This window comes from Parasteatoda tepidariorum, chromosome 2 (assembly GCF_982258835.1).
Source record: "Parasteatoda tepidariorum strain Cologne lab strain chromosome 2, Ptep-v5.0, whole genome shotgun sequence".
Taxonomy (NCBI): Eukaryota; Metazoa; Arthropoda; class Arachnida; order Araneae; family Theridiidae; genus Parasteatoda; species Parasteatoda tepidariorum.
The window spans coordinates 101,038,770-101,054,617 of record NC_141756.1 but is presented as its reverse complement, the minus strand read 5'-3'; the positions used below and the strand labels follow the sequence as shown (position 1 = coordinate 101,054,617).

The following is a 15,848-nucleotide window of genomic DNA, read 5'->3' as shown; positions in this document are numbered from 1 at the left end:
TAATGAAATGAGGGAAGTTTTGTTGGCATATCAAAAATCATGAAAGCATAATAAATCATACTGAAACCAACATAAACCATCAAAAAAATATTTATATGCACTATTATATCCGCAAAAAGGAGTGCTTTCTAATATTGTATCAATAAAGCTAAAGCAAAATATACTAATACAATAGAGTACTCAAAAAATTTAAACAAGAATAGAATATATATATATATATATATATATATATATATATATATATATATATATATATATATATATATATATATATATATATATATATATGGTGCCAGCTCCTGTACACAAGGCTGTAACCTAATCTCAGTCCTCAGATCCGTAAGCTAGAAGTACCGCCAGTCAATGTAAGCCGTAAGCTGATCCCTGTGCACGACGAGGAAGCAGTGGGGATTTCCCGGAGAGAGAGCGTGATTGACAAAGAACCGAAAAAGACGTGATGATATGCACTCCAAAGAGTAGTTATGATCGTACAAAACTTTTAAAGACGTCCCTTACTTATTATTATTTTTTGTTATTTAATCGTTAATTTTAATCGTCCGTCCTTATGTAAATTTAATCTTCAATATATATGTTTTTGTTTAAAAACGTGTCTTTTATTTAAGACGACCACTCATGCCGTCCCCGCATATATATATATATATATATATATATATATATATATATATATATATATATATATATATATATATATATATATATATATATATATATATATATATATATATATATATATATATATATATATATATATATATATATATATATATATATATATATATATATATATATATATATATATATATATATATATATATATATATATATATATATATATATATATATATATATATATATATATATATATATATATATATATATATATATATATATATATATATATATATATATATATATATATATACAGAGAGAGAGGAATCGAGAGAAGAGTGGAATAGACATATGCAGTACGTACCTGATACTAGTACCCTTTCGTTCTTGCCTTAAGCAGTTAACTAAACCGATGATTCCACTGTGTGCCGACGATTCACTCACAAGCCAAATCCTTTTGCATTCATTCCATTGCGAGATTTCACCTTTTATTCTATCCACCCACTTTTCATAATCGAAATCAACGAGAGGAACAACAACGACATTTTTCGAAGTAGCATGTGACACTTTCCTCAACAAGTACAACGTAGAAGTCAGGGAATCAGATTTCTTGCAAATGGTTGCTAAGTTTAATTCCTCACAAATGAGTTCGAAATCACTTTCATCTTGAACGGGTATAACTGTTTCCCCAGCTGCAGCGAGAAACATTTCTGCGGGGAGAACCTTAGTCCTCAGCAGAACTGCAACGAAACCGTTGTCTTTTACAGCTGATGCCGCACTCCGCAAAGTCTGTTCGACCCTGTTGCAGTTTATCACAAAGAAGTCAACGTCCTTCATTCCTAGTGGAAGGTCTGGATCCCACTTCATTATGTCAATATTTTTCAGCTCTTCCTTCATGACGCAGTCCGGATTGACATGAGCAACTGTAAAATTCAACGGAGGCGGCGTAATCAATGTCTTGGCTAATTCTTCAAGTCTTATACTCATCAGTCTTTGACCATCAGCGGCTTCAGATATTTTTAACTCTTTAGAAGTTGTATTCTCTAGCACAATGTCGAATAGCATTCTTAAAAGCCTGTCGCCAAACATGGTCTCCCATAAAATGTCGTAGCCTCTTTTCGATGTGTAGTCATTTGCAATTCCAGTTAATTCTTCACTTGTCTCGGCGTGTTGAGCGTTTTTGAGAGAATCTCTCGCTCCCCTACTTTTTCTAAATGTTTCATGGCGACGCCTCTCTCTATTTCTGCATAGTTATTTGTGAAATGAAAGTTTGTATACTTATCGCTTTTGTCGAGTATACTTTTCGCCACAAAAGTGCATACCCTAATGTAATGCTCCAACGTTTTCTTTTCTGATTCTAAGAGTATTTGTGTCTCATTGTAGGGGACAAAGTGATATTCTGAAAGTGTCGGGGTTCGCTTCCCTTGGCGTCTTCGAGCGAAAGTTGCTTTCAAATGTTTCATTTCTACTCCACCAGCTCTACAGCATTTAGTATTCTTATCATAAACAACTGGAATACCTGAAATGAGAAAAACGCAGAAAATTAATAAGATTTATTAACTGCGCATAAGTTGCAAGTATATAGAACACATAAAATAAGTTAAAATATTGAGAAAATGTGGAAAATAATAAAAAATAATGACAAGAGAAGAAAATTATAAAAAATATTTTAAAAAATATTTTTTTTCCAGGTACGCGTAAACTTATTTTAATTCGCTCCTCACTATATAGATTTTCTTTCGTGTACTGTTCTGTAATTTCTTCAAATTTTATTTTCTGTTTTTTGCTTGATATGTTTTATCTCGTATATATTTTTTACCTAATGTGTTCTATTTTCGCTTCAATATTTTTAGTGCTCTTCACACTAATGTATTGATATATTTTGCTTTGACTATATTGGTACAATATTAGAAAGCACTACTTTTTTCCGGATATAATCGTGTGAGCTGATGAAAAGATTAAGTCTTTTATTTTCCGGATATTTATAAATTTTTTTATTCTTTTTTCGGATATTTTTTTTACGGTTTCTTGTTTTTTTTATTATTATTCCCCCCCCCCTTTTTTTCCATTGTTCTGTAATTTTCTCCATGTTTTCCCATGTTTTCGTTTCCTGTTCCTTATGTGGCATCCAGGGCGACCAGGGGGCCCATTCCATGCCACGAAAATGCACCCCACACCATGACTGATTGGCCACCGGCCTAGACTGTGCCCACTTGGCATGCTGGATCCATCGCTTCGTGCGGAGTGCGCCACACACGGTGCCTTCCATTAGCATGGAACAGTTGATAACGTGATTCGTCAGACCAGATCACGTTACGCCACTGTTGCAGCGTCCATCCGTGGTGATTGGTGGCAAATGCACGCCGAATTGTCCGATGACGCTGGGTTGGCAGTGGCACACGTGTGGGGCTCTCATACCCGAGAACACGCATGTTCCTACGGATTATCCACTGAGACACGTCTCTATCACGGCCAGTGTTGAATTCAGCCGTGATTTGTTGCACATTTGCTCTCCTATCTCGAGTTACCACTCGTCTCAGGTTTCGCCTGTCTCGGTCATTTAGGGCCTGTGGACGCCCGGTATGGTGTCTGTTGTGGACTGTGACACCCTCATTCACCCATTCTCGGTAAACTCTCGACACGGTTGACCTTGGGAAGCCGAATTCCTGAACCACTTCCGAAATGGAATGTCCCATGCGTCGGGCACCCACAACCATGCCGCGTTCGAATGCCGTCAACTCACGACGACGTTGCATTTTACCTGATCACTCACACAGCCACTTCAAGCAATGTCTAACACACAACTGAGACCGTCGCGGAGGCCACCAGGTGGCGTTGGTCACACGTGCTGTCCATCCACAAATCAGAGCCCTGCTATCCCATGAGTTTTGCTCAGTATATATATATATATATATATATATATATATATATATATATATATATATATATATATATATATATATATATATATATATATATATATATATATATATATATATATATATATATATATATATATATATATATATATATATATATATATATATATATATATATATATATATATATATATATATATATATATATATATATATATATATATATATATATATATATGTATGCAGAGAAAGAAAGAGTATAAGGAGAGAAAGAATTAGAAAGAATAAGCACGTGATATTTTTGTATTTTTGACCTTCCAAATCTCTAAATGAATCCTGGAGCATTTTATCATGAGACAGTGGATTAATTTTCACACTCTGTAATCGTGTTGGAAGGTAAAGGCCTCGTTTGTAGGATCCAAGCACAATGAGTTGCATCATGGTGTCCAGAAAAACGATCCAATCCCCCGTCCATGTTAGGAGACCGCGACTTCCTGCGAAGAAACAAACAGTTAATGCATGTATATGTTATAGCTAAAGTAATAAATCGGGCTATAATGACCAGCGATTATTAATCATAACAGTAACAATTGCGTTGAAAATTATATCACTGACCATATTTCATTGGCAGTTATTAATACTAAACGGTAAATGTTATTAATTCTAGTAGATTATTCACTTTAACTGACTTACTTGGTTGCGATGAATAATAACCGGTGATTACTTATATTTTATTTTGTATTATAACCGTCGTTGAGCAGCCGACCCAATTTTATGGGTTTGCGACTACTAATGTTCCTTGTAATCTACCTTGTAATATTGAACCCAATCCAGAAGACAAGGGAATTCCTGTATCGGTTATTGGGAGACATTTGCCGACTTTTTGATGGAGCTAACCAGCATTTGCGTTAGATGGAGAGGAAAACGACGAGAACCTCCCACGGTTAGTCTGACGGCAAGGGGACTCTAACCCATAATCGGTCTACCACTGAGGATATTTCACGTCAGCACTGTGGTCGGTGCAAGCCGGATGCGAAATTCGTAACGAGTGGGTTTCGAACCCGGTTCACCTCATTGGAAGGCGAACGCTCTATCCCCTGAGCCATCGCGGCTCTCATTATTTATATTGACAGTAACAGTTCAAAATTCTTGATTTTTTTAAGTAAATAAGTTAATAGCATTACCACAATTTTATTTGTTTAACTCGCATTTTTTTTCAAATCAACAGAAATTTCTTATTTAAATCCATGCCAAATCCACCTTTTAAGCGTTGCTTTGCGTGTATAAACTATTATTCATTATGAATAACATCATTTCTGTTAGTAAGTGTTAAAAAAAGAAAATACATCTGTAGTGTATCTACCACTACAATAATTCACTTCCAGTTCACTAGAATATAAGACATGTTAACTCGATTCTATGTTGGGGTACCTTTTCATAGATGAAGGTTGATATTGTCGATAACTCTTCCCACATTGGTGACCCGGACGTGATGTGAACATACATTCTTTGACGGAAACTCCCACTTCGATATGAACAAACCTATCTTGACAGTAACGCCTACTTCGATCTGAACAAGCCTATTTCATTGGATGGTCCACATTAAACAGTTTACTTGTTACTTGTGACTGCGACATTATCCACCTAATCACACTGTTGCTACTCAGTCTCGATCGCACACAACGTCGGCCTACATACACTCGACTGCCGATAGCAACACAAGAAAAATCACGGCTCTGATCTTATTACATCTCTCACGATTAGCAAAAAGTACGGTGATCTTACTACCGCTCTCCCGGCTTCTCACAAAACAGCAATGAATCAGTTAGTGGTATCTCATTCATCGAATTCTATCACAGATAAAATTCTGGTGGGGGAGTACTTTAGTGTATCTACCACTACAAAAATACACTTCCAGTTCACTAGCATATAAGACATGTTAACTCGATTTTATATTGGGGTACATTTTCATAGATGAAGGTTGATATTGTCGATAACTCTTCCTAACACAACTTCAGTTATACGTAAAATAATAAATTAAAAAATTAATAAGTAGCAGCTTTTGGCGACCGCCTCGGACCAAAACCTCCTAGAAAAGAGAAAGCCTTAGCACGGGTTACCATAAACAAGAAATTTGATCCTTTAGTAGCCGAAACGTAGTGACATCTTTCTTCTTTTTCATCCACTGCGCAGTTTATGTTCGTCACGTCGGACTACTAAATTGATCCATGGTGAGGCCTTCGTTCTTCTAGGAGGTGTTGCTTGGACACTCTTTCAAAATTGTCGTATGCAATAAATATATAAACTTTAACTTTAACCAGAACGAGCGCACAGCACAACTGTATTTAAATATTCTTATTCTTCGATGCCTCCTCCAATTCTAACTAGTTTAAGTAGTTTAAAATTATATACAGGGTTCCCACTCATTTGCAGGAAAAAAAATTCTATGGCTTTTCCAGGTATTATCAAGTAAATTTTAATGAAAATCCATGGTTTTTTTCATCAGAAAACTTTGATTTTTTTAAATTTTATTTTTAATATCAAATGTTAGATTTTGCGAGCAAACATATATGAATGAAAATGAAAACATGCAAAAGTTTCCCCAAGAGACGGAATTTTATAAAATAATTGTAATAGATGCTAGAATTATGTAAATTGAATCTCAATAACTGATTACTGTTATTGACAATTCTAAGACAGGTTATTTTCCAGGTATGATATAAGAATTTTCTAGGTTTCATCTAAAAAATTTCAACTTTCCCTGACTATTCCCTGATTTTTTGGGTTACAATAAAAATCCCTGATAATTCCAGGGGTTTTTTTTTTGTTGACCCGTAGGAACCCTGCATAAACAATTTTTTTTCACCGTCTAGCTGTTGCCCGCATGGAAGAACTGCAATTTTACTTATTTTCAAGAAATGTCTGCGAAATATAGTTATAATTTAAAATCCGTCCACTAGCCATTTAATCACGCAAGCCACCGTAAGTATGAGTTCGGGACATTTTAGCATAGCAGACAGCCTGTCACGACTTATCCCTGTACTAATCCCTCCGAGCCATACCTTAAGTATCATATGAAATTCGTCACAGATAATATAGGTATTCTTGCACCATTAATAATTAGAATACCATAAGTATGAGTTTGGGACATTTTAGCATAGCAGACAGCCTGTCTCGACTTATCCCAGTACTAATCCTTCCGAGCCATACCTTAAGTATCATATAAAATACGTCACAGATAATATAGGTATTCTTGCACCATTAATAATTAGAATACCATAAGTATGAGTTCGGGACATTTTAGCATAGCAGACAACCTGTCTCGACTTATCCCTGTACTAATCCTTCCGAGCCATACCTTAAGTATCATATAAAATTCGTCACAGATAATATAGGTATTCTTGCACCATTAATAATTAGAATACCATAAGTATGAGTTTGGGACATTTTAGCATAGCAGACAGCCTGTCTCGACTTATCCCTGTACTAATCCCTCCGAGCCATACCTTAAGTATCATATGAAATTCGTCACAGATAATATAGGTATTCTTGCACCATTAATAATTAGAATACCATAAGTATGAGTTCAGGACATTTTAGCATAGCAGACAGCCTGTCTCGACTTATCCCTGTACTAATCCTTCCGAGCCATACCTTAAGTATCATATAAAATTCGTCACAGATAATATAGGTATTCTTGCACCATTAATAATTAGAATACCATAAGTATGAGTTCGGGACATTTTAGCATAGCAGACAGCCTGTCTCGACTTATCCCTGTACTAATCCTTCCGAGCCATACCTTAAGTATCATATAAAATTCGTCACAGATAATATAGGTATTCTTGCACCATTAATAATTAGAATACCATAAGTATGAGTTTGAGACATTTTAGCATAGCAGACAGCCTATCTCGACTTATCCCTGTACTAATCCCTCCGAGCCATACCTTAAGTATCATATGAAATTCGTCACAGATAATATAGGTATTCTTGCACCATTAATAATTAGAATACCATAAGTATGAGTTTGGGACATTTTAGCATAGCAGACAGCCTGTCTCGACTTATCCCTGTACTAATCCTTCCGAGCCATACCTTAAGTATCATATAAAATACGTCACAGATAATATAGGTATTCTTGCACCATTAATAATTAGAATACCATAAGTATGAGTTTGGGACATTTTAGCATAGCAGACAGCCTGTCTCGACTTATCCCTGTACTAATCCTTCCGAGCCATACCTTAAGTATCATATAAAATTCGTCACAGATAATATAGGCATTCTTGCACCATTAATAATTAGAATACCATAAGTATGAGTTCGGGACATTTTAGCATTGCAGACAGCCTGTCTCGACTTATCCCTGTACTAATCCTTCCGAGCCATACCTTAAGTATCATATAAAATACGTCACATATAATATAGGTATTCTTGCACCATTAATAATTAGAATACCATAAGTATGAGTTTGGGACATTTTAGCATAGCAGACAGCCTGTCTCGACTTATCCCTGTACTAATCCTTCCGAGCCATACCTTAAGTATCATATAAAATTCGTCACAGATAATATAGGCATTCTTGCACCATTAATAATTAGAATACCATAAGTATGAGTTCGGGACATTTTAGCATAGCAGACAGCCTGTCTCGACTTATCCCTGTACTAATCCTTCCGAGCCATACCTTAAGTATCATATAAAATTCGTCACAGATAATATAGGTATTCTTGCACCATTAATAATTAGAATACCATAAGTATGAGTTTGGGACATTTTAGCATAGCAGACAGCCTGTCTCGACTTATCCCTGTACTAATCCTTCCGAGCCATACCTTAAGTATCATATAAAATACGTCACAGATAATATAGGTATTCTTGCACCATTAATAATTAGAATACCATAAGTATGAGTTCGGGACATTTTAGCATAGCAGACAGCCTGTCTCGACTTATCCCTGTACTAATCCTTCCGAGCCATACCTTAAGTATCATATAAAATACGTCACAGATAATATAGGTATTCTTGCACCATTAATAATTAGAATACCATAAGTATGAGTTTGGGACATTTTAGCATAGCAGACAGCCTGTCTCGACTTATCCCTGTACTAATCCTTCCGAGCCATACCTTAAGTATCATATAAAATTCGTCACAGATAATATAGGCATTCTTGCACCATTAATAATTAGAATACCATAAGTATGAGTTCGGGACATTTTAGCATAGCAGACAGCCTGTCTCGACTTATCCCTGTACTAATCCTTCCGAGCCATACCTTAAGTATCATATAAAATACGTCACATATAATATAGGTATTCTTGCACCATTAATAATTAGAATACCATAAGTATGAGTTTGGGACATTTTAGCATAGCAGACAGCCTGTCTCGACTTATCCCTGTACTAATCCTTCCGAGCCATACCTTAAGTATCATATAAAATTCGTCACAGATAATATAGGCATTCTTGCACCATTAATAATTAGAATACCATAAGTATGAGTTCGGGACATTTTAGCATAGCAGACAGCCTGTCTCGACTTATCCCTGTACTAATCCTTCCGAGCCATACCTTAAGTATCATATAAAATTCGTCACAGATAATATAGGTATTCTTGCACCATTAATAATTAGAATACCATAAGTATGAGTTTGGGACATTTTAGCATAGCAGACAGCCTGTCTCGACTTATCCCTGTACTAATCCTTCCGAGCCATACCTTAAGTATCATATAAAATACGTCACAGATAATATAGGTATTCTTGCACCATTAATAATTAGAATACCATAAGTATGAGTTCGGGACATTTTAGCATAGCAGACAGCCTGTCTCGACTTATCCCTGTACTAATCCTTCCGAGCCATACCTTAAGTATCATATAAAATTCGTCACATATAATATAGGTATTCTTGCACCATTAATAATTAGAATACCATAAGTATGAGTTTGGGACATTTTAGCATAGCAGACAGCCTGTCTCGACTTATCCCTGTACTAATCCCTCCGAGCCATACCTTAAGTATCATATGAAATTCGTCACAGATAATATAGGTATTCTTGCACCATTAATAATTAGAATACCATAAGTATGAGTTCAGGACATTTTAGCATAGCAGACAGCCTGTCTCGACTTATCCCTGTACTAATCCTTCCGAGCCATACCTTAAGTATCATATAAAATTCGTCACAGATAATATAGGTATTCTTGCACCATTAATAATTAGAATACCATAAGTATGAGTTCGGGACATTTTAGCATAGCAGACAGCCTGTCTCGACTTATCCCTGTACTAATCCTTCCGAGCCATACCTTAAGTATCATATAAAATTCGTCACAGATAATATAGGTATTCTTGCACCATTAATAATTAGAATACCATAAGTATGAGTTTGGGACATTTTAGCATAGCAGACAGCCTATCTCGACTTATCCCTGTACTAATCCCTCCGAGCCATACCTTAAGTATCATATGAAATTCGTCACAGATAATATAGGTATTCTTGCACCATTAATAATTAGAATACCATAAGTATGAGTTTGGGACATTTTAGCATAGCAGACAGCCTGTCTCGACTTATCCCTGTACTAATCCTTCCGAGCCATACCTTAAGTATCATATAAAATACGTCACAGATAATATAGGTATTCTTGCACCATTAATAATTAGAATACCATAAGTATGAGTTCGGGACATTTTAGCATAGCAGACAGCCTGTCTCGACTTATCCCTGTACTAATCCTTCCGAGCCATACCTTAAGTATCATATAAAATTCGTCACAGATAATATAGGTATTCTTGCACCATTAATAATTAGAATACCATAAGTATGAGTTTGGGACATTTTAGCATAGCAGACAGCCTGTCTCGACTTATCCCTGTACTAATCTTTCCGAGCCATACCTTAAGTATCATATAAAATTCGTCACAGATAATATAGGTATTGTTGTACCATTAATAATTAGAATACCGTAAGTATGAGTTCGGGACATTTTAGCATAGCAGACAGCCTGTCACGACTTATCCCTGTACTAATCCTTCCGAGCCATACCTTAAGTATCATAAAAAATTCGTCACAGATAATATAGGTATTCTTGCACCATTAATAATTAGAATACCGTAAGTATGAGTTCGGGACATTTTAGCATAGCAGACAGCCTGTCACGATTTATCCCTGTACTAATCCTTCCGACTCATAACTTAAGTATCATGGAAAATTCGTCCCGGATAATTCTTGCACCGTTAAAAATTTCTACAGTCATCAGAAATAAATCTTAATAATTACTTTGTAAATAAGTTTTTATTCAAAAAGACGAAAGCCATATACTTTGTAAATTGGAACAGGTAATCCCTTGGAAAGTTTTTCCATATTCGTAGCCCCGGAGTTTTAATTCTTTGTAGATGTCTTTCTGATTCAGTTGAAAAGTTTGTTTCTTCTCCCATTCGCTGAAATCCTTAGTTGCTGTTGTCTCCTCTTCGGGTGAATAGACTCGTCCGGTGCACACTTTAACATTGTTCTCAGATATTTCGAACTCACCATCCGCACTTGTTATGTCAACACACAGTTCAGTTGAAGCTGAAAAAGAAACACAATTCTCGTCAGCCTTCCTTTTTTTTCTAAACCATTAATTCTCAACCACCAGCGTTGTGAACATCTTTGTCTTGTCTTAAAATGTTAAAATTAGTAGAAAATCTAATGACTACTAAAATTAATAATTAACAAAAGAAAGATAGCTAAATACTAACTCACAAAAGGAAAATAAAGCTAACAATTAAAATAAGCTATGAAATTAATAGTTATAAAAACAAACTAACGAAGGATAACTAACAAAAAGAGCAAGCTAAAAAATAATAATTAGCAAAAAATAAAAACAAGTTAGCAAGGAATCACAAAAAATAGCAAAAAATGTAAAAAAAATACGAATTAATAATTATAAAAAACAAGTTAACAATTAATAACCAGAAAAAAAATAAAATAAATAAAGTTTAAAATCTAAACTATCCCACAGTTGAAGAGCTTAGTGGCAGAACCGGCTAAGTGACATTTAAAAAAAAAAAATTGAGATTTCTCGTGGAAAGTTCTTATTTTAGCTTTATTCAAATATATAGCATTAATTTATATTGCTTCATCTATTCATTTCGAAGATACTCAGTGGAAGAACCGGCTAAGAGACATTATTTGAGTATTTAGAGGATGGAAGAACCGGCTAAGAGACATTATTTGAGTATTTAGAGGATGGAAGAACCGGCTAAGTGACTTGTAGACGAATAGCCAATAAGCAACACGAGAAAATCTCTTGCTTGGCATCGAAAGCTGAGGCAAGGGCGAAAAAAATTGGTGAAAAGGAAAAACTTGAAACAGCAGCATCCGAGAGGAAGCGATGTTTCTTTTGCGAATCAATAATTAAAAAAGATCCTTAAAAATAACCCTTAACAGCTTCATCATATAATTTTTTTTTATCCTACTTTGCATTAGTTCGTGTTTCAAAAAATTGCCCAAGTAAAAAATTTAATTTTTTCTTCAAAGGTAATTCGCTTTGAAAATAAATATTATTTCCTGCTTAGGCAACTTTTTCAGTCTATTATTATTTTTACTTGTTGAATCCTTGTTTTTCCTTTTTGAAATAAAATTAAATAATCAATGAATCGAATCAATGTTACAAAATTAAGGGTTTTATCACTTTTTCGCTTGCTCTCCTAATTTGTTTTGAACAGTGCATTTATATATATATATATATATATATATATATATATATATATATATATATATATATATATATATATATATATATATATATATATATATATATATATATATATATATATATATATATATATATATATATATATATATATATATATATATATATATATATATATATATATATATATATATATATATATATATATATATATATATATATATTATATATAAACTGCTGTTTGTAGAAAATGCAACACCATGAAAGAATCATCAGAATCAAATGAAATTTAATGCAGAAACGACTTGTACTGATACAAATAAATGATGAAATTTTCAAAACAAAAGAAACAAATTAAGCGTCCGAAATCAGTTTTTGGTGCAGCCACCACGCGCTGCAATAAGTGCTGCTATACGACGTGGCATGGAGTCAAACAGATGTTGAATATCTGCTTGAGGAAGAGAATTCCATATCGCTTGTATGCGCAACCAAAGTTCGTCTTTGGAAACTGCAGGACGCGGATCACGAGTGAGACGCCGACCAACCATATCCCACACGTGCTCAATAGGCGACATATCCGGCGAATAAGCAGGCCAAGGAAGAAGTTGCATGCGTTGTGCTGAACAGAAGTCTCTAACAGTCCGCGCAACATGTGGGCGTGCATTATCCTGCTGAAAGATAGATCCAGGGATGCCTTGAAGGAAAGGAACGACTTCGGGCTGTAGCACTTCACGGACGTATCTGTTGCTATTGAGATTACCCTCAATTCGTATCAAATTGGATCGTCCATGATACGAAATCGCACCCCAGACCATAACTCCGGGTGTTCGACCACTATGTCGTTCAATAATACACTCAGGAAGGCAGCGTCGACCGGCATAACGTCTAACACGAACACGGCCATCATGGGTCCACAAATTGAAGCGTGATTCATCTGAAAAGACAACTTGGTGCCAATCAGCTCGCCAGTCTCTGTGCTCAAGAGCCCACTGCCGACGCAGCCGTCGATGATCCGCCGTGAGGGGAATCCTGTATAATGGCACCCTTGCACGCAATCCACGGCGCAGCAGACGACGACGAATTGACGAAGCCGACAATTGTACACCTGTAGCAGTAGACCAATGTGCTGCCAGCTGCCTGGAGGAAGCTGTGCGATCATTCACCGCCATGCGGAGCAGGTGTCGATCATCGCGCTCTGACGTCACCTTCTGTCGTCCAGTGCCTGTTTTTCGAGTTGTTCGGTGCTCGTCGGTCCACTGCTTCCAAACTCGCATCACTGTGGAACTGTTCCGCTGCATACGAGCTGCTATTGCGCGATAGGAAAATCCTCCTTCTCGAAGGCCGATTATCCTCCCTCGTTCAAACTCCGTAAGTTGCTTGAATTTCTTATTCTTCCGTCGTGGAGGCATACTCAGGTCTCACTAAACGTTTGCCACTAACAAATAATCATAGACTATTTTCAACGTCCCGCTACAGCACTTTATTTATACGCTTTCAGCATCAATTCAGAGGGCGCTGCGCGCGCCACGCACGCGCGATGGCTCTGAAACTTTATTAATTTGCATAATATCCTATAATTGACATTTGCTGCGAATTTCATTTGATTCTGATGATTCCTTCATGGTGTTGCATTTTCTACAAACAGCAGTTTATATATATATATATATATATATATATATATATATATATATATATATATATATATATATATATATATATATATATATATATATATATATATATATATATATATATATATATATATATATATATATATATATATATATACAAGGGGTGATCAAATGAAAAGGTACGAAACGACGTAAAAACGTAACAGTTAAATATTTGCATATTCCGCTTTGGGAGAACGTAGCGAGACATCTCGGGATGCGATTGGAGTCTCTGACTGGGATCGGAGCATGCGCGGGTGCCCGCATGAGCAGGAGAGAGCAGAGGCTCTTATCAAAAGCGGCGTCCAAATGATGCGGCCGTCCGTATGAGGACTGGATGGCGTTCGTGTTGCAAAATTCGACGATTGAGGAGCAGCGAGGTGTTATCCGATTTCTTCGAGCACAGAAAAACCACTAACTCTGATGTGTACTGTGAGACACTCTGACGCCTACGCGGGTCCATCAAGAACAAAAGACCGGGGCTGCTCACGGAGGGTGTGGTTCTGCTCCATGATAACGCGCTTCCACACGTCTCCAGACTCGCAGACATGGAACTGGCCAAGTTCAAGTGGGAGATGTTGGACCATCCGCCCTACAATCCGGAATAGTCGCCCTGAGATTTCCATGTGTTTGGTCCACTGAAGAAACACCTGAAAGGGAAGCTCTTCAACTCGGACGACATACCCAAGGACGCTGTGAAGGACTGGGTCTCGTCACGACCACAGGAATTCTGGGAATAATTAATCCTGCGGCTTGTTCATCAGTGGGATCGCTGTGCTAAGGCCTATGGTGTATATTTTGAAAAAAGTCTACATATGTACCCACCGTGTCGTTTCGTACCTTTTCATTTGATCACCCCTTGTATATATGTATGTATGGAAACATTACAAAATATGAGAGTTAGAATGCAATATTACAAATAAAAATAAATGAAAAGCGTTGTAACTTGTCAGGAGCAAACAAGCCTATAAACCTTTAAAAGAAATGCTGAAGTTCCGTTATAACAACGCAACGAAGAGCAAAAGCTTTACGGTCCGTTGCTGTTGGCTGCATCTCAGTTAGAACTCGAAAACGCAAAATATAAAGAACAATTTAAATTAAAATCCAACAAAAACTTTTTAGTATGAAATCATTAAAAAAAAAATTGGGGGGGGGGGAGGAGTATTTTTAAATTTGTTATATTTTGTGTCTTTAAGTAAGTGAAGGCCTACTGCACGAACGAAACGAAGCACGGTTTTTTAAAAAGGTATGTTTAGTTGTTGGTTGCTGATGAGTATACAATATTTTTTTATTGAAGTTATACTTCTTATGCGACTTCCAACAAGGTTGCGTTAAACGTTTAACGCTACATTTTTATTGGCCGGGAAATCACGTGGTAGGATCCAGTTTTCCCTCATTCATTTCCATATTGTTTTGGTTCTCACTAGCATAAAAATAATAAAAGTATTGTAAAGTATTGTTTTTCGATAAATATTTTTTTAGTTTGTTTTGATACACATATAATTTAATAGGGTAGTATTTTTTATTTTCAAACTTAGTGGATAACAATTGTAAAAAATGAGTGAAAACAATCCCACGGACAATGCGACGGATTTAAGGTTATGTCAAGGTACGTCTCTTGCGAATATCAATTGATTGTTAGGTTTTCTCCTCTGAAATTACATTATGACGCATTCACATACATTATTAATACAAATACATTTTCCCGGGCGAGACGATGAGGCAACCACAAGCACTTCCACTGGTTCAAGAGGTCCATGAGGGAAAAATGCACAATATTACCGTGATTACAGAGCACGGCAGCGAGCGGAGCAGGAAAAAGAGTCGTTGAATAGTGATTCTTCTACGACTGCTGATTCTTCTACAATTAAAGTCGCAGGTTGCGAAGTTTAACTTTTTCGCGCGGAGGGACTTCACGCACTATTTTTTTATATGATTTTATGCATATAGATATGCAAGT

At 36.0% G+C, this 15,848-nt stretch overlaps 1 protein-coding gene across 1 annotated transcript in view; it reads right to left on the bottom strand.

Annotated features, from left to right (window-relative positions):
* The window catches only part of LOC107446508 (fatty acid synthase), an 87,704-nt gene that overhangs the window by 23,851 nt on the left and 48,005 nt on the right, over positions 1–15,848 (bottom strand). Inside the window, 4 exon segments of the mRNA XM_087157887.1 lie at positions 995–1,796; positions 1,799–2,149; positions 3,824–4,003; positions 10,844–11,092. Of these exon segments, the coding sequence (XP_087014013.1) occupies positions 995–1,796; positions 1,799–2,149; positions 3,824–4,003; positions 10,844–11,092 (1,582 nt within the window).